Source organism: Sciurus vulgaris (genome assembly GCF_902686455.1).
Source record: "Sciurus vulgaris genome assembly, chromosome: 7".
In the NCBI taxonomy this organism is placed as follows: domain Eukaryota; kingdom Metazoa; phylum Chordata; class Mammalia; order Rodentia; family Sciuridae; genus Sciurus; species Sciurus vulgaris.
In genome coordinates this window covers 113,189,814-113,208,839 of record NC_136467.1, presented here as the reverse complement: position 1 = coordinate 113,208,839, position 19,026 = coordinate 113,189,814, and the positions used below count along the sequence as shown (strand labels likewise).

At 35.9% G+C, this 19,026-nt stretch overlaps 1 protein-coding gene and 1 pseudogene across 9 annotated transcripts in view; one reads left to right on the top strand and one right to left on the bottom strand.

The window, feature by feature from the left end:
• SUPT3H (SPT3 homolog, SAGA and STAGA complex component) overlaps nucleotides 1-19,026 on the bottom strand; it is a 499,594-nt gene that overhangs the window by 42,710 nt on the left and 437,858 nt on the right. Inside the window, exon 12 of one of the 8 annotated variants that reach the window (XM_079147702.1) lies at nucleotides 8,635-8,916. The exons of the other annotated variants lie outside the window; for them this stretch is intronic. Within the exon in view, the coding sequence (XP_079003828.1) occupies nucleotides 8,878-8,916 (39 nt within the window). The 3' untranslated portion in view covers nucleotides 8,635-8,877. Of the gene's footprint in view, nucleotides 1-8,634; nucleotides 8,917-19,026 lie in introns of those variants that run through there. 8 annotated transcript variants of the gene reach the window in all.
• LOC306666945 (prefoldin subunit 6-like) lies at nucleotides 14,684-16,796 on the top strand (annotated as a pseudogene). The gene has a single exon. The product of its transcript is annotated as a prefoldin subunit 6-like (transcript).

Genomic DNA, 19,026 nt, shown 5'->3' with positions numbered 1-19,026 from the left:
AGGACCAGATGGGTTCTGAGCCGAGTTCTACAAAACCTTTAAAGAAGAGCTCATTCCAATACTCCTCAAAGTATTCCATGAAATAGAAGAGGAGGGAACCCTCCTAAACTCATTCTATGAAGCCAATATCACCCTAATACCTAAACCAGACAGAGACACTTCGAGGAAAGAAAATTTCAGACCAATATCCTTAATGAACATCGATGCAAAAATTCTCAACAAAATTTTAGCAAATCACATACAAAAATAGATTAAAAAGATAGTGCACCACGATCAAGTGGGTTTTATCCCAGGGATGCAAAGTTGGTTCAACATTCGGAAATCAATAAATGTCATTCAACATATCAACAGACTAAAAGCTAAGAATCACATGATTATTTCAATAGATGCAGAAAAAGCATTTGATAAAATACAGCATCCCTTCATGCTCAAAACACTAGAGAAAATTTGGGTAGTGGGATCAATCCTTAACATTGTAAAGGCCATCTACACTAAGCCCATGGCCAATATCATTCTAAATGGTGAAAAACTGAAAGCATTCCCCCTAAAAATGGGAACAAGGCAGGGATGCCCTCTTTCACCACTTCTATTCAACACTGTTCTTGAGACTCTAGCCAGATCAATTAGACAAACCAAAGAAATTAAAGGGATCCGAATTGGAAAAGAGGAACTCAAACTATCCCTGTTTGCTGATGACATGATTATATATTTAGAGGAACCTGGAAATTCCACCAGAAAACTCTTAGAACTCATAAGTGAATTCAGTAAAGTAGCAGGTTACAAGATCAATGCTCATAAATCACATGCATTTTTATACATAAGTGATGAATCTTCAGAAAGAGAAATTAGGAAAACTACCCCATTCACAATAGCATCAAAAAAAATAAAATACTTGGGAATCAATCTCACAAAAGAGGTGAAAGACCTCTACAATGAGAACTACAGAACACTAAAGAAAGAAATTAAAGAAAACTTTAGAAGATGGAAAGATCTCCCATGTTCATGGGATAGGAAGAATTAATATTGTCAAAATGGCCATACTACCAAAAGTGCTATACAGATTCAATGCAATTCCAATTAAAATCCCAATGATGTACCTTACAGAAATAGAGCAAGCAATTATGAAATTCATCTGGAAGAATAAGAAACCCAGAAGAGCTAAAGCAATCCTCAGTAGAAAGAGTGAAGCAGGGGATATCGCAATACCAGATCTTCAGCTCTATTACAAAGCAATAGTAACAAAAACGGCATGGTATTGGTACCAAAATAGACAGGTAGATCAATGGTACAGAATAGAGGACACGGACACAAACCCAAATAAATACAATTTTCTCATACTAGACAAAGGTGCCAAAAATATGCAATGGAGAAAAGATAGCCTGTTCAACAAATGGTGCTGGGAAAACTGGAAATCCATATGTAACAGAATGAAACTAAATCCCTATCTCTCACCCTGCACAAAACTCAACTCAAAATGGATCAAGGACCTCGGAATCAGATCAGAGACCCTACATCTTATAGAAGAAAAAGTAGGTCTAAATCTTCTACTTGTTGGCTTAGCATCAGACTTCCTTAACAGGACTCCCATAGCACAAGAAATAAAAGCAAGAATCAACAACTGGGATAGATTCTAACTAAAAAGCTTTCTCTCAGCAAAGGAAACCATCAATAATGTGAAGAGAGAGCCTACAGAGTGGGAGAATATCTTTGCCACTCATACTTCAGATAGAGCGCTAATTTCCAGAATATATAAAGAACTCAAAAAACTCTACACCAAGAATACAAACAATCCAATCAACAAATGGGCTAAGGAAATGAACAGACACTTCACAGAAGAAGATGTACAAGCAATCAACAGATATATGAAAAAATGTTCAACATCTCTAGTAATAAGAGAAATGCAAATCAAAAGTACCCTAAGATTTCATCTCACCCCAATTAGAATTGCGATTATCAAGAATACAAGCAACAATAGGTGTTGGCGAGGATGTGGGGAGAAAGGTACACTCATACATTGCTGGTGGGGCTGCAAATTAGTGCAGCCACTCTGGAAAGCAGGGTGGAGATTCCTTAGAAAGCTTGGAATGAAACCACCATTTGAACCAGCTATCCCACTCCTCAGTCTATACAAAGGACTTAAAAATCAGTCTACTACAGTGATACAGCCACATCAATGTTCATAGCTGTTCCAATTCACAATATCTAGATCGTGGAACCACCCTAGATGTCCTTCAATTGATGAATGGATAAAGAAACTGTGGTATATATACACAATGGAATATTAGTCATAAAGAAGAATAAAATTGTGGCATTTGCAGGTAAATGGATGGAGTTGGAAAATATCATGCTAAATGAGATAAGCCAATCCCAAAAAATCAAAGGCTGAATGATCTCTCTGATAAGCAGATGATGATACATAACAGGAAGTGGGAGGGAGGCAAGAATGGAGGAAGGATGGATTGTATAGAGGAAAAAGGGGTGAGGAGGGGGTGCAGGGAAGGAAAAATAACAGAATGAGACAAACATCATTACTCTATGTACATGTATGATTACACAAATTGTGTGTCTCTACTTTGTGCACAACCAGAGAAACAACAGTTATACCACATTTGTGTAGAATGAATCAAAATAAATAAATTAAAAAAAAAACATACACAGACAAGTGGAACAGAATGGAGAACTGGGAAATAAACTCATGCATCTACAGCCAACAGATTCTTGACAAAGATTTTTTGTTTTTGGCAAAACACACAGGAGAAAGGACAGCCTCTTCAACAAATGGTGCCCGGAAATTAGGGTAGCCACATGAAGAAGATAGAAATAAACTCTCTCTCTCACCCTGTACAAAAATCAACTCAAAATGCATCAAAGACCTTTATATGAGACCAGACACTGAAATTACTAAAAGAAAACATAAGAGAAATACTTCAAGATACTGGTATTCTCTGGACAGGAACCCCAAAACTCAGGAAACAAAAGCAAAAATTGACAAATGGGATCAGATCAAATTAAAAAACTTCTGCACAACAAAGAAAACAACAGAGGAGGACACAACCCATGGAATGGGAAAAAAGACTTGCCAACTCTGCATCTGACAGAGGGGTATTAATCCACAATATATAAAGAATATAAAGAACTCAAGAAACTTAGAAAAACAACCCAATTAAAACTGGACAAATGATTTGAACAGATACTTCTCAAAGAAGTAAAACATTTGTTAAAAATAAACAAATGGCCAACAAATATAAGAACAAACGTTCAATATCATTAGTTATCAGGGAACTACAAATCAAAACTACACTGAGATATCATTTTACCCCACTTAGACCGGATATTATAAAAACAAAAACAAAAACTCCCAACAGCCTTACCAAAACAAAAACATAACAAAACAAAAAACCCCCCCAAAAGATGCTGAGAGGATGTGGAGAAAAAGAAACTCTTACACACTATTGGTGGGAATGTAAATTAGTATAGTGTTTTAGTCAGCTTTTTTGCTGCTGCAACTAAAAGACCTGACCAGCACAAATGTAGAGGAGAAAAGGTTTATTCAGGGCCTCATGGATGGTTTCAGAGGTGTCCATCCGTAGACAGCAGGCTCAAATTTCTTGGGGCTCAAGGTGAGGCAGGACATCATGGCAGAAGAGTGTAGCAGAGGGAAGCAGCTCACATGGTGATCAAGAAGCAGAAAGATTCCACTCTCCAGATAAAAATATATACCCAAAGCCATGCCCCAATTCCCACCTCCTCCAGCCACACCTACCACTTCAGTTACCACTTAGTTAACCCCTATCAGGGGATTAATTCACTGACTGGGTTAAGACTCTTATCACCCATTCATTTTTCCTCACTCACATTCAAACCATAACATACAGCCACTATAGAAGTTCCTCAACAAACTTGAAATAGAATTACTATATGATCCAGCAATTCCAATGCTAGGTATATATTCAAAGGAAACAACATCAGTATACCAAAGAGATACCTGCATGCTCATGTTTATTACTGTGGCACTATACAAAATAGCTAAGATGTGAAATCAGCCTAGGTGTCCATCAACAGATGAATGGATAAATAAAATATGGAACATATGCACAATGGAGTATTTTTCAGCCATAAACAATATGAAATCCTGTCATTTGTGGCAAAATGGATGGATATAAAGGACAACATGTTAAGCAAAGTAAGTCAGACACAGATAAGTACCACATGTTGTTTCTCATATGCAGAAACTAAAAAGGTTGACCTGAAAGTAGAATAGTGATTACTAGGAACTGGAAAGAAAGCCAGATTGTAAAGGGCAAGCATGGAAAAGGGTAGCTGGATATATATACTGAATGCACGTATGAAAGTCTCACAATGAATCTAATTGGTATGTGCTAGCAAAACACATTTGCTTAAAAATCATTTTAAGAATGAGTAAATTTGATTAGAGGATAGCTTAGTTTTTCCTGAAAAATAATGAGAAATTCTAATGCGTTCATTATAAGAGCTGGAGCTGGGTTAGTCTCAGTTCCTAAAAATAGAGTTTAGGCCACACATCATTTTGAAAGATAACCATTAGCAGCAATTGTTAAGGGGACAAAAAAATGAGTGATTTTGATAATCCAATCAGTAACAATGATGCAAAGAAAACAGTTATTCTGATTTTACATCTCAGTTTTCACTGGGAGCATTTCTGGGCTTTTTAAAATCTTCCAGGATTGAAAACTTACACATCAGCGAAGCCAACTGCCTTGTTTGCAAGAGAGTATTCAGGTCATCTAAAATATCACTATCAAATTTTTTGTTGTGTCTAAACATTTTGGGGTCTAATACTGTTACTGAAAATTATAATGAAGTTTATAGTAGATAAATTGTCTCTTTTTTTGTTAATAATACTGGTCTTGAAGTCATGTTACTCAAGTGAATTTTCAAGGTCTTAAACAATGATATGAGACAAAAAGATAAATACTGCCTCAATAGCCTTTGCTTCATCCAAAAATGACAACATAAGGAATAGGAACACATATAGCAATAGCTGTTTGTCAATGGGTGAAACCAATTTTATTGAATAGTAAATAAATTATAATTAAGGTTCTTAAGAATGAGACAATGAATACTAAAAATTATGACAGATCCATCAGGAGACAGTAGTTAATATCACAACCCATTCTTTGAAATCACTGCTTTAGGGCCTGAAAGGAATTCTTTATATTAAATTAGAATATTCCCTCTTGGCATTTATTTGAAAATTGAACATTTATGGACTGACTATGGAAAGGTATGCCTCTTCCACGCCTGTGTGACTCTTTATTCTAGAGTTAGGTATTCATGAGGCACAATGAACATATTCTTTTATCTCGTACATATTATACACTTGCATTTCTAAAACAAAGTTGTATTAATGGAATTTGCCATGGAACTTTACAATCTACCATAGTTATTATGAAAATTTACCTCCAAAGTGTTGTAAATAACCTAACAAGTTTCTCCTCTGGCGTGAAAGATTAATTTGAACAGTCATCATATTAGCAGAGGAAAGAGAATAAGGAGGTGGGGAGACGAGAGGGAAAGAGGAGGCAGGAGGCACAGGAGACTGAAATGGAACAAATTATATTTCATGCATGTGTGATTACGTCAAAATGAACCACACTGTTACATATAGGTACCATGCACTAAGAAAAATATAAAAAAACTCAACTATACTGAGGTATGAAGCCATCCCAAGTCAGATACATTGTTTATATAGTAAAGTACTAATTTTATTGGGTATTGTTTTAATTAATTCTAAAAAGGGAGCATTTGGGATCACAGCAATTAGGATCAGGCACCAGCCTAGATCCCTGTCACATTATTGTCCAAATAAACTGTTCACTGGTCACATTCTCTCTCAAAAACAGTGAGAAGGTTTAGGTTTAGTATGTCAAAAAGAAATACTCTTAGTTTCACTATTAGTAGATGTTATCACAATTAAAAATACTTTACAGACATTCGATTTTCAGAGTTAATGGCCAAAACAAAATAGAGTTTTAGTAGCCCTATGCTGAATTAAGTATCAATTCTAGAGAATTAGGAAGTCAGTTGATACTCTTCTTCCAAACCAGCTGGCAAAAGTTGAAATCAGAGTTGTCCTTACAAAAGAATGGGTCTGTTATACTTCAACAACTCTTACCATGACTTCTTGAGGGCTGGTGAATGAATTCTACCTTTATGTGTTCTATTTATGTGGCACTCAAATGAAATATAAATAGGCATTCTATAAAATACAGCCTCAGGATGTATATTCTCTATACTTAAAATTATTCAATGAATCATTTCAACTAGGTTTTAGGAGAGAAGGAAAGCTATTTTGCGAATGGACCTTTCTCTGCCTCTCCAGTTCATTTGGTGGTGGCAGTGATTAGGTAGACTGGTCCCACTATTCTCAGGACCGACTGCCTCCTGTGCATGCAGTCAGCCTCTTGCTCACCAGAACTGTGGGAGGTGAGAGGAGGGAAGCTCATGGAGTAGTTGCCAAGAGAAAAGATGGGAGGGGAAAAAAAAAATAAAGAAATAATATAGTATTTCAATCAAAGTCTAAAATTTGTAAAAGTGGTTTTGGTCTCCATATAGTAAAAATATTTATTCAAGAAACTCCTACTCGGGTGTGAACATCCTACTTCTGGTGGGATTTTGTTTGGCAAAGGACTGTGAAAGAGTGGAAGCTAATAGAGAACATGTCTATAAACAAATTTATTTAGTTAGTACAGATTGACACATTCACTAGAGGATTTCAGCAATTACATGTGTAAAACTATTTCCTATAGTGGTTTCCTTTTGTGATTTTGCTAATTTATTCAATCTAGTCCATTTTCATGCATTCTCTATTATAAGTCATTTAGCCACCCAGGCTGAAATATGGAGACTCTGTCTTCTTTCCAATTCTTCATATAAACATAATTATATGATGATATTAAAGAGTCAAACTTTTAATGAAAGAAAGTCAAGTAAGGTTATAATATCTTAAAACATGATGTTGAAATCTAACTGGAGAAATCTGGAGTTTGGATATGATAATACAGATGAAAATATTTGATAAAGTGCAAGGCTGTATTAAGTGGAAGGTGTCTGCAGTTATGGTGAAGTATTATTTGAAATTCACTTATAACAATGTATAACAAAATCTATCGAAGACAGTTGTGAATCACTGACCTTGCCCTAGGAACATGGGTGGGTTATCCAGGTAAAGTATGGCAGAATCCTGATATTCAAGGGCAGAAGGAACTTGGGAGACCTGGTGCTTTAGTGACAAGTTTCCAAAATCTCTAATCTGGAGTCTCAAATCGTTAGTTCATCTGAGAGTTCTCTGTGCCGGGGGCAGAAAAGTAAGATGAATGATACCAAAGACCAACTCTCAGACTACCCTTGGTTTTGCCCTCAATCAATCCTACTTCTGAACACAAGACAACTCCCACTATAAATGAGCAGGAAGAGAGGAGATATGCCATTATTTTATTATTCTAGAGGTAGGCTGTAATTTATATTTTTCAAAGATATTGAAAATATTTATTGATAACAAAGGTAATGATGCCAAATTTGTTCACCTACCACTTTAATGGTTACTATTGATATCTTTCTTTTTTATGATTTGTTTCATCATAATAATGGATCTTATACTGGTGCTAATTTTATTTGTAAGCAATGTAACGGTAATCAGATGGTGTTGTAGATATTCTCCAGAAAGATATTAAGTCCTAATCTCCAGAGCTTCTGAATGCTATCTTATTTGGAAATAGGTCTTTGCAAATGTAACCAGATTAAGATGTAGGCTGGATCCCGGTCTAACGACTGGTGTCCTTTTAATAGGAGACAGAAAAATGTCATGTAAAGATACAGGCAGAGACTGGAATGATTTCATTACAAACCAGGCAATACTAAGAATTGCCAGTAATCACCAAAAGGGAAGACATGAAACAGAACCCTTAGAAGGAACCAAACCTGCTGACATCTTGATTTCAGACTTGTGGCCTTTGGAACTGTGGGACAATAAATTTTTGTTGTTCTAACCCATCTAATTTGTGATATTTCGTTACAACAGTCCTAGAAAACTAATACAGATGGTAACCCACTTACTTATACTATTTGCGCTGAGTATAGATTTGTGTATTATGAAAAAAGTCATTTAGTTTTAATCCAGATAGCCTGGAATCTAGGGCCACTGCTGAAGTCTTCAAAAACCTGAATCAGCATAGGAAGCAGAATCAGCTGCTTTTTGGGTTGACATGGTCAAAATGAGATTGGTTCTGCTTCCACTCAGCCAGGAAATTTTCCTTTTCTGGCTTTTACAGCAAGTACAGGAGTACCACTGTTACTTGAAACAAAGACTGGCCCCAAAGTGTACTTTTAGAAATGCTTTCCTAAATGATAAACCTAGAAGGGGAAAACTTGAGATGATCTCCTCAAGACTGTGGCCTTTTCACTTAAGACACTGTATGAAAGTACAAGAAAAGATATCAAGTCAATACTCTAAAGGAAAAGTCCTGTGGTATTTTAAAAGTGAAGTTCCTGATAATGGACTTCACAACGCAATCCTTTTGCTTCAATGTTTATCTAAGAAACAAAGAGAAACTTACTATATTCCATCTTTATAATGTATGAAGGAATATTAGAAAACATATTATGGTGAAAAAATTTGTGTATGAGGAAATATAAACTAAATGTTAAGGACATGTGGGAGTAGTAGTAGTACTTCTGGGAGCCAATGATTGAGAAAATATGTACCATATTTCCACTGTATAATCATTGTACCTTGTTTTTTCAGTCCAAAGATTGGTTTACAACCTTTCACTACATAATTGTCACATGGTATAATTTATCCACAGGCCACTTAAGAAGGCAAACAGAGCAGCAATGTCTTCACCACGAGCATATGGATGCACATTTTTTTCTTGTGACCTGCAAGCCCAGAATATGCACATTGTCAATATATTGCCAAAAGCTAACTTATTGGTTGTTTAGAGAGCTGCAGTACTAACAGTAAATATACCTTACGTGAGTGGCGCTGAGGACCACATCAGATAACAAAGCCAATGATAGTGGTGTAGAAACTTCGAACATGGAAGATTAAATTTTTTAAGACCATACTTCACAAAATTTAGTAAATTTTCTCAAGTATATTTCAATTGTAATACACAAATCAATAACTAATTTTTTTTTCAGATTAGAAAAATATTTGCTAAACTGTCATGAAGAAATGTGCATCAATTTGACTATTTGATTCTTAACATATTCACAGGTATTCCATGTATCCTAATGTAGAACCCAAAACAGTTCATTACTGAATGATTTTCAAGTAATACCAGCACAACTTTAAAAAAAGTTTCACATAATGATCACACCTCATTTTTTTTTTTTTTTTTTTTTTTTGCAAAAACAAAACAAAAACCCTCCAAAACCCAAATCCAAGCCCCCCCCAAACTTGGCTTAAAATCCACAATGATTATGCAGTGAAATACAGCAATGATCAAAAAAGCCTTCAATCATGTTTTCTTCATTAATCATAACAGTATCCCTGTACCACTAAAAAACACTAAGATGTATCAATTCTTCCCTCTGCAGAAAAACTCAATGTGCATCTGGGTCTGGGGATGTCCTCCTCTAATTCTGGGACTCTTGAGGAACCCAGGGTGACAGCTTTGGAAATGCCTCCCTGGCTTATAAATGTTTATTCATTTGTTCATTAACTCAAAAGCATTTATAAAGAACCTATAACAAGCCAGTGTTCTAAGTGTGAGGATGTATCATGAACACACTAAATCTTCCTTTCTAGTGGGGTATAATCATGCACAGATAAAGCCTTCAAAAACAATCTTTTCAAGAATGGTCACTCCTACTTAGACCCAAGGAAGTGACAAAGCCGTGACTTCAAACCAAAATAGAAGTTTAACTAATAGTGGTCTTGCTAATGCTCTCATTGGCAACAACTGAGTGTTGGTGTTAACTATATATATCTATATCTATGTCTATCTATATATTTGCAAATAATAAAGCACTTTCCAATCAATTTTCCCACTTTATTTTGTAACCTCTAAAGACGATTCAAGTGGTTAAATTATCTTTCCTCAGAAAAGGCTAGTTTAAGTGATGTATTTCCCTCACAAGTCCTTTAAACCTACCAGTGCCACACTGCATATGAACATCCACATGCCACAAGAAAAGTACACCAATCCCATCAGTACTATGATGACAGCTGAAGAGGACTGTATACATATATAAAGTACTTATCTGAAGTCCTTAGATATAGCAGCACAGAAATATCATCTTCACCAGGACCTCAAAGTCCTTCATGTATTATACAAGACCTACTACTTCCTTCATTCTGAGATCCTCAGAGGGAGCTCATCTAGCCACAACAATTAATATGAACCTTTTTCTGCAGTACTGGGGATTGAACCCAGGAGCATTCTGTCACTGAGCTACATCCCCAGCTCTTTTTATTTTGATACAGGGTCTTGCTAAGTTGCTGAGTCTGGCCTCAAACTTGTGATCCTCCTGCCTCTGTGTCCTGAGTTTCTGGGATTACAAGTGTGTGCCACCCTGCCTGCCTCTCATATGAACTCTTTCAAAAAGAAACACTAAGGATTTTAATAACTGCAGAGAAGGCTAGGGCATGGGGAAAGCCTTAAGAAAATAGCTTGGATTTAGAAATAAATGTAGAAGTTCTGCTTCTTCTATGGTTCTGCTTCTTGTCAGGACACAAGATCATGAGGCTGGCCAGTGCTGCCTAACTGCCTGGGGATTATTACAATATAAAGAATGAATGTAAAGAGGGTGAGAAACACATTACCACCCATAAATCATTCAAAGATTTTTTTCATGGTGTCATATACCTATAATATAAAGATAAAAAATATGTTTAAACACTGGTGATTTAAGATCAACTTGATGGTCTGTGCTTTGACACAAGGGGACATGATTATTGTGTGGTGACAGAAAGGCCTATTTATCCAATCTCCTGTGAGACAGGAGTATATAATTCATCACATTATTGTATACCAGCACAAGGTTATGGAGGTGAACATGGTCACATCAGAATAAGCCATACTGAATGTTCAATGATGTCACTTGTTTTGAGTGGGAGAAAGACACTATTCAATGACAAAGACACAGTCAACTGCCTTTTGAAAAGAAACATTTTATGTGGAAGGAAATTATTATCTAGGCACATTTTAGTCACCCAAATGACAAGGTGGATTGGATAAAAATATATCCAATATTGCTGAAATTTTAGAAATATTAAAAAATAAAAGCCTAATTATAGGACAGATATTGTTTGATGTGCTAAAAAACATCTTGATAGCATCAAATTATATCAGTGCTCTAATGATAAATATATAGAAGCATTAATAATTTCAAAATGAGGCATATATTACAACCACAATGGCAATCAATATGGTGGTTCCACAGAAGAGTAGCCAAGGCACCAATGTATGACCTAGCTATTTACTCCTCTGTATTTACCCTAAAGAATTAGTAAGTATACTACAGTGATACAATACATACCCATGTTCATAGCAGCACAATTTACAATTCAAAATATGGAACCAGTTTAGGTTTCTGTCAACGGATGAATGGATGAAGAAAACGTTCTATATATATATACAATGGAGTTTTTTATTCATTAATAAAGAAGCATGAAATTACATCATTTGTAGGAAAATGGATGGAACTTGAGACCATTATGTTACGTGAAATAAGCCAAACTAAGAAGGTCAAAGGAAGGTCCTATGTTTTCTCTCATATGTGGAAGCTAGAGAGGAAAAAAGGAAAAGAAAGGTGGAAGTGCATCTCCTGAAAGTCAAAGAGATCAGTAGAACAGAAAAAAAGGAACTGGGGGAGGGCAGAGAAAAGGGAAAGGGGAAATACTGGGGAATGATATTGGTCAAATTATATAGTTATATTGTGTGCATGTCTGAATATGAAACAACAAATCCTACAGTTATGTACAACTACAGTACAGTATATATATATATATATATATATATATATATATATACACACACACACAAACAGACAAAAAATGATGATGCTCTTCATTCTTGTAAAAGAAACTCATGAAAACCCCACAGCTAAGATCAGCCTTAACTGTGAAAGGATGAACATTTTCCCCATGAGATCAGGAATAAAGCAAGGATATCCACTCTATCATGCCTATGTCACCACCAATAGCAGTAAAATAAGGCAAAGAAACAAAAGTCATGCAGATTTGAAATGTTGAAATAAAGCTGCCTGTGTTCATAGAGAATTAACTTGTCTACACAGGAAAACATCAAAGAATCTACAAAAATGTTAGTAGAACCCATGAGTTTATCAAGATTACAAGACACAATGTCAATATAAGAAAAAAAAACATACCTTATTTCTATATACTTGCAATGATCAAGAAACTGAAATTAAGAAAATATAAAAGTATGAAAAACACAACTTAGAAGAAATTTCAACAAAATAAGTGCAAGCCTGTAGAATGAAAACTACAAAACATTATGAAAGATTTAAGAAGATCTAAATAAACGAAGAGATGTACTGTGTTAACAAATCTTATTCTCCACAATCCTTTTTTTTCTGCGGTGTTGGGGATTGAACTCAGGACCTTGTGCTTGTGAGGCAAGCACTCTACCAACTGAGCTATATCCCCAGCTCCTCCATAATCTTATCTATAGATTCAGTTCAATTATTTTCTAAATCTGACCAGGCTTTGATTCTAAATGAAAACTCAAAAGGACCTTGAACAGTGCCCCCTGCCAAATGTTGAAAATGAATGAAGTTGAAAGGGCATACACCATCTGATTTCAAAACAGTGCAAAGCTAAAGTAACCAAGTTAGTGTGGTACTGGCCTATAGAGAGAGAGATGCACATCAGTGGAAGAGGGATGGGAAATAGACTTAAGTGATATATTTATTCTCCCCAAAGGTGTCAAGACAGTTCAATAGGGAAACAAGTCTTTTCAACAAAGAAGTCTGGAACAATTCATATGCAAAATAACATACCATAAAAATATTAACTAAAAACTAATCACAGACTCAAACATAAGAAAACATAAAACTTCTAGAAAAAGACATGAGAAAATCTTTGTAACTTAATGATAAGTCAAGTTTCTTAGCTAACATACTTATGTATAAAGAAAAACTGATATATTAGACTACTTCAAAATTCCAGGTTCAAAGGCTGAGGGTGTAGCTCAGTGGCACAGAGCCTGCCTAGTATTTGTGAGGCCCCTGGGTTCAGTCTCTAGTACTGCCAAATGAACAAACCAAAACTCAAGCAAAATGAAAATATGCCCACATCAAAATATGTATGTGAATATTTATGTATTTTTATGGAAACTACTCAAAATTGCCAACAATTGGAAATAACTCAAATGTTAATTACATAGATAAATGTAACACAGCCATAGAATGGAATACTTTAGCAATAAAAGAATTATGGTACATATACCTGGATGAATTTCAAATACATTATACTAAGTGAAAGAAGTCAGACTCAAAAGGGGTAAATAGGTATGATTCCATTTATATGACTTTCTACTATTAGAAATTATATGATCGAAATAGAGATCCATGGTTGACAGGGCTGGAAATGATGGGAGGAGAAGAATGACATTTTTTCAGCAACAAAAATGCTCTGTATCTTAATTGTGATAGTGGTTGCACACATTTGTCAAAACATCCAATTAGATATTTAACCTAAAAGAGTAAATTTTATTGTATATAAATTATCCCTTTGTAAAAATTTTTTAGAATGATGTATTTTGGGGCATGGTCAGGATTTGTATAACACAGGCAGAAAGAAGATCTGAACTTGAAGAGTATTAGAAAATGCAAAACAACATTTTTTTTACGTTTCCATGTTGTTGGTTTTCCACCTGGACACATACTATGTTTTCATTAGAAAGGACCAGCTAAATAGAAAAATTATATGACTAGCATTATTTCCTTAAAAGCAAGGTATATGTAATTACAAAATCAATTCATTTTGGCAAACACTTAGTGAATGCCTACTATTTACTAGGCACTTAGCTAGGCACTATGGGAGGAAAACAGATATTTGAGGTTCAAAGCAGTGTGTCCTGGGACTCACAGTTTAGTAGATTTAAACCATTCATGTGTACCCTATCACTGGACGCCATCAGCAATCACTTCAAAGCTTTGAAATAGTCTTTCGCTCTAGAGTGCTTAAAATTTCATTCTGCAGAACTGCCCCAGCTCTCAGATGGAAAGGAGTTGGGAAAAGGAGGTAAGACTGGGACAGTCATATATATTTTGCAGGGAAAAGAAAGCAGAAAGGTCTTCAGAGAGAACACAGGATGCCTGACCTTTCTGAACATGTCTTCCCCCAATTAAAAGAAATTTTTTGGGCTTGGGAGATAGCTCAGTTGTTAGAGTGCTTGCCTTGCAAGCACAAGGCTCTGGGTTCGATCCCCAGTACTGCTGGAGAATAATTTTCCACATCAGAAATAGAGGTTGTGTGTGTGTGTGTTAAGCTTTACTTAAACTTTCTTGACTTTCTCTGCATTTAAAAACAGAATTTGAGTGCTGGGAGTATAGCTCAGTGGTAGAGTACTTGCCTAGCACGTGCGAGGCTCTGTTTTAATCCCAGCACACCCCAACAAACATGCAAAAACAGAAAGGAAAAAAAAAAACTGCACAAAGCAAACAAGCAAACAAAAACCCAAACACCAACAAAACAAAACAAAACAAAACAAAAGTCAAAAACCCAGGACTTAAAAGCACAAGAATGTAACTGATATTAAGGATGGGATTAAACCTTTAGGCATAAATCAAGATAATGCTCTGAGAACTAGACCCTGAGCACAATGAAAAGATGGTATTTTGTTCCCAGTATTTTACTTTGAGACGGTGTTAACTATTTTATACTTTCCCAATTGCTGATACAATTATTTTGCTAGGCATAAAATGCTACTTTAGGCTAAAAATATATATTTTTTCTTTTTGGCATTTTTGTGATTGACCTGAGACTACAAGTCTGGTTACAATCAAAGTGCATTTTAAAGGGAACCAGCCACCATTGGTTATAACAACTCAGATTAACCATTACATAAATGTTCACTACAGGAAACAACAGTTGTGAAAATAACATGTTTGCAAATATCTGTTGACACATGATTCACTCTATAAGCTATCATGTTACTGGTTGTAACTAATTTTTAAATTGAAATTTTAACAATTACAGAAAGATTTACATTTTAAGTTCCTGCTGTCTTTTCTCCTCCTTTTCTTATTTCCCAATAATAAAATGTCAATCTAAACTATTTAACTATTGCTGGAGACCTATAGGTTCCAGAAATTTTCTCTAGCATTCATTAGACACATATTGTTTTAGTCATCTTTTTTTGCTTTTCTGACTAAAAGACCTGACCAGAACAACTGTAGAGGAGGAAAAATTTATTTGTGGGCTCACAGTTTTAGAGGTCTCAGTCCATAGATAGCAGGCTCCATTCCTTGGGGCTCCAGGTGAGGCAGGACATCATGGAGCAAGAGTGTGGCAAAGGGAAGCAGCTCACATGATGATCAGAAAGCAGAGAGAGATCTTCACTTGCTAGATACAAATATATACCCCTAAGCCATGCCCCCAATGCCCAGCTCCTCCAGCCACACCCCACCTGCCTTCAGTTATCACTTAAATAATCCCATCAGGTGACTAATTCACTAATTGTGTTAAGGCTCTTGTAACACAATAATTTCTTCTATGAGCCTCTCATATTGTCTCACATGTGAGCTTTTGGGGGACACCTCACATTCAACCATAACGGATATATTCTTCTAATGTTGACAGTTATCTGTGTCTATAAATTTTTTTCTTTACAACTAGACTTCTGGAGGTCTTTTCATTTCTCTGACACAGTGACTTTTCTCAGCCCTAGATAGTGATATATTATAATCTAAGGCTCAGACTGCATTCTAAACCAATTAATTTCTCGAGGTGGGGCCTTGGCATCAATTTGGATGCTCAGTGGGTTAAGGAATGGACCACTAATCCAAGTGGGAAAAAAAAAAAAATCAAACTTCCAAGTCTTTCAGATTTATTTCCATTCTTAATTCCCTATTGTCTTTATCCACTGTGGTAAGAAAAATATTATAGTAATATTCTGTGTATTCCTGTTGTGTGGATCTCTTTAACTGGCTTGGTCTAATCAAGGCTCTCCTGTAAGCTAGCTTATAAATGAACATTTTCTCTTAAAGACTGATGTTAAAAGACATCCAAGATTATTAAAACAGAAGGGAGAACGTGAGCCGGGTTAGAAAAGGGAGATCAGGCTCCTTCCAGAGCTTGAGATCCAGGGCACCCATCCTGCTCCCAGCAGGCTTTCATCCCCAGCATGGCTGAGCTTATCCAAAAGAAGCTGCAGGGAGAAGTGGAGAAATACCAACAGCTACAAAAAGATTTGAGTAAATCCAGTCAGGGAGACAGAAGCTTGAGGCACAACTAAGAGAGAATAATATCGTAAAAGAGGAACTGGCCCTGCTGGATGGGTCCAACATGGTTTTTAAACTTCTGGGTCCTGTGCTGGTCAAACAGGAACTGGGGGAAGCTCAGGCCACAATTGGGAAGAGACTGGACTATATAACAGCTGAAATTAAGCGATATGTATCCCAGTTCTGAGACCTTGAGCGATAGTCAGAGCAACAGAGGGAGACCCTTGCTCAGCTGCAACAGGAATATCAGCGGGCTCAGGGCAAAGGCAGGGGCCAAGGCAGGGGCCAGGGGGAAGGGGAGGGGAGGGAATGAGGCAGCTCTAGGGTCTATAGTATTGTAGCTAATAAAATGTAAAAAAAAAAAAAAAAAAGACATCCAAACCTGCTAGCTCTTAAGGCATTTTCCTTGATTTATGTTCATCATTTGGTTTCAGCTCATGTCAATAAGAATATATTTTATGTGTGTATTTACAAATTGGTTTACTGCTGATAAAGTATTTCTATATGCATTATCTCATGTGAACCTCATCATAATTCTGGAAAGCAGGCAGAATTACTATGTCCCATATTAGATTGAGAAAACTGTGGGAAGGTTAAATGATTTGTCTAAATCTCACAGTTCAGTGACAGAGTCAGGACATTTAATATCCAATCCACTATACCTTCTACTATTTAGTCCTCCTAAAACAGTGGTCAGTGAAGGATAACTTACTTTTAAAAGGCATTTTAGGTTAAATAACTAAACTACTGAAACGTATTATTTTGTGACAAGTATCAACCCAAAAGTGACATTAAAGGTTAAGTCATAGCCATACATGGGCACATTTTAATGTACTTTAAAGAAGTACCTGGAATATAGTATGGGTCAGAAAATATTTGTTGAATGAACAAATGTACACATCTTACTTGATTGTTGCAATGTATATGATTCTTCTATACAGCACAGATGTAGAGATAAGTACTCCAAGTGAATCTTTAGTTTCTATTTTCATTTGATCGTAAGGGTATAGAGAAAGGGTCAGAAAATTTAACTTAGCATTCTGGTCGAATTAGTCTTCAAGAAGACAGGGACAGACTAATGGGTGGTAAGAATATGTCTGGAAGAATATTTTTAGGATGTAACTAAATATTCACAGGAGAAAATATTAACTGAAAACAGTTCACAAGACCTCCATATTAAATTAATGTCACCAGGCAGGAAGAATAAAGGATAGCTATTCCAGCCCATGAAGCAGATGTAGAACCTGAGTATAACTAGAGCCTATGCATTTGTACCTTTATAAAAGCTAGTTCATTGTGTGGTGATATGTTTAGCTGAGGCCAACACAGACATTATGTATTTGTAATAATGCTCCTAACACACCTGGCTTGAGGATCACCACTAGTTGACATTTGGAGCAAAGCACAAACACCACTTCCTCCTTAGTCAAGTCTGAGAAGTTGCCGAGTGAATATGAGGCCAAGAACTGGTCAGGGATGATGACTAAAATCTGTGAAACAAAATGCTTGTCAATGGTAGGACAACTTCCCAGAAACAGAACTGACAATGCAAAAAAATTACTAAAGAATGTACTAATACTCAATTTTAACCAACAAATGATACTAAGTTTTTTTAAACCAACAAATGATTTAAGAGGGCCTGAGAGATAATCTCATTACTGAAAAATAAAAAAATAAAAAAAAAAACAAAATTGTTAGACTCACAGCACACTCCCCTCCCCATTTCTGCTTCCTTTTAGTTTCTTCAGACTCTCAGAGGCCCTGATGGGGCTTTAAAGGGACAAACATGTCTTGACATATATTAGGTAGGTCAAATCCAGATGTATGTTTTTTCAAAAGTAAGATGGCTTATTTAAAGCAGTAAGAAGTTACCACAGAAAAGCCAAAATTATAGATATTAGATATGGAAAAGGCCTATTAGATCATCAAGTTTGTCTCTCATGGCTAGTGCCTGAGAAGCAAATGACAAAAAAAAAAAAAAAAAAAAAAAAAGATCCACTCACTCCAACTATTCTCTGTGTGGTTAGCAAGACAAAAACTCTCAAATAAAAATGAGTTTTGGAAGCTTATCACTAAAATATTGGTCTTTCTTTTTTCAATTATTTTGTTCTTTGTCAGCCAGAATCTGGTGAAACTGGGCTTATTTTGTTTTTGGTTTTATATACATCTATCTACCTATGTATCCATCTGTATTTGTATATATGTACAGAACATATATAGGTACTGTAAAGCCACCACTTATCATGGCTTTCAATTGCTTCATTTACAAATAGTCACATTTACATTCATAATAAGCTACTAATTCATCCAGAGATATAGATTCAAAATATGTTTTTTTTTTTTTTGGTACTAGGGATTGAACCCAGGGCAGCTTAACCACTGAGCTACATTACCCCCTTTTTATTGTGAGACAGGGTCTTGCTATCTCATGATCCTCCTGTTTTGCTGGGATTACAGGTGTGCACCACTATGCCTAGCTGGTCAAGGTTTGCTAGTGTAGAAACCACACACATGACCAAGTCCTCTCTTTTTTTGGGAGCTCAGAATCTAATGATAAGGCATGACAACTGA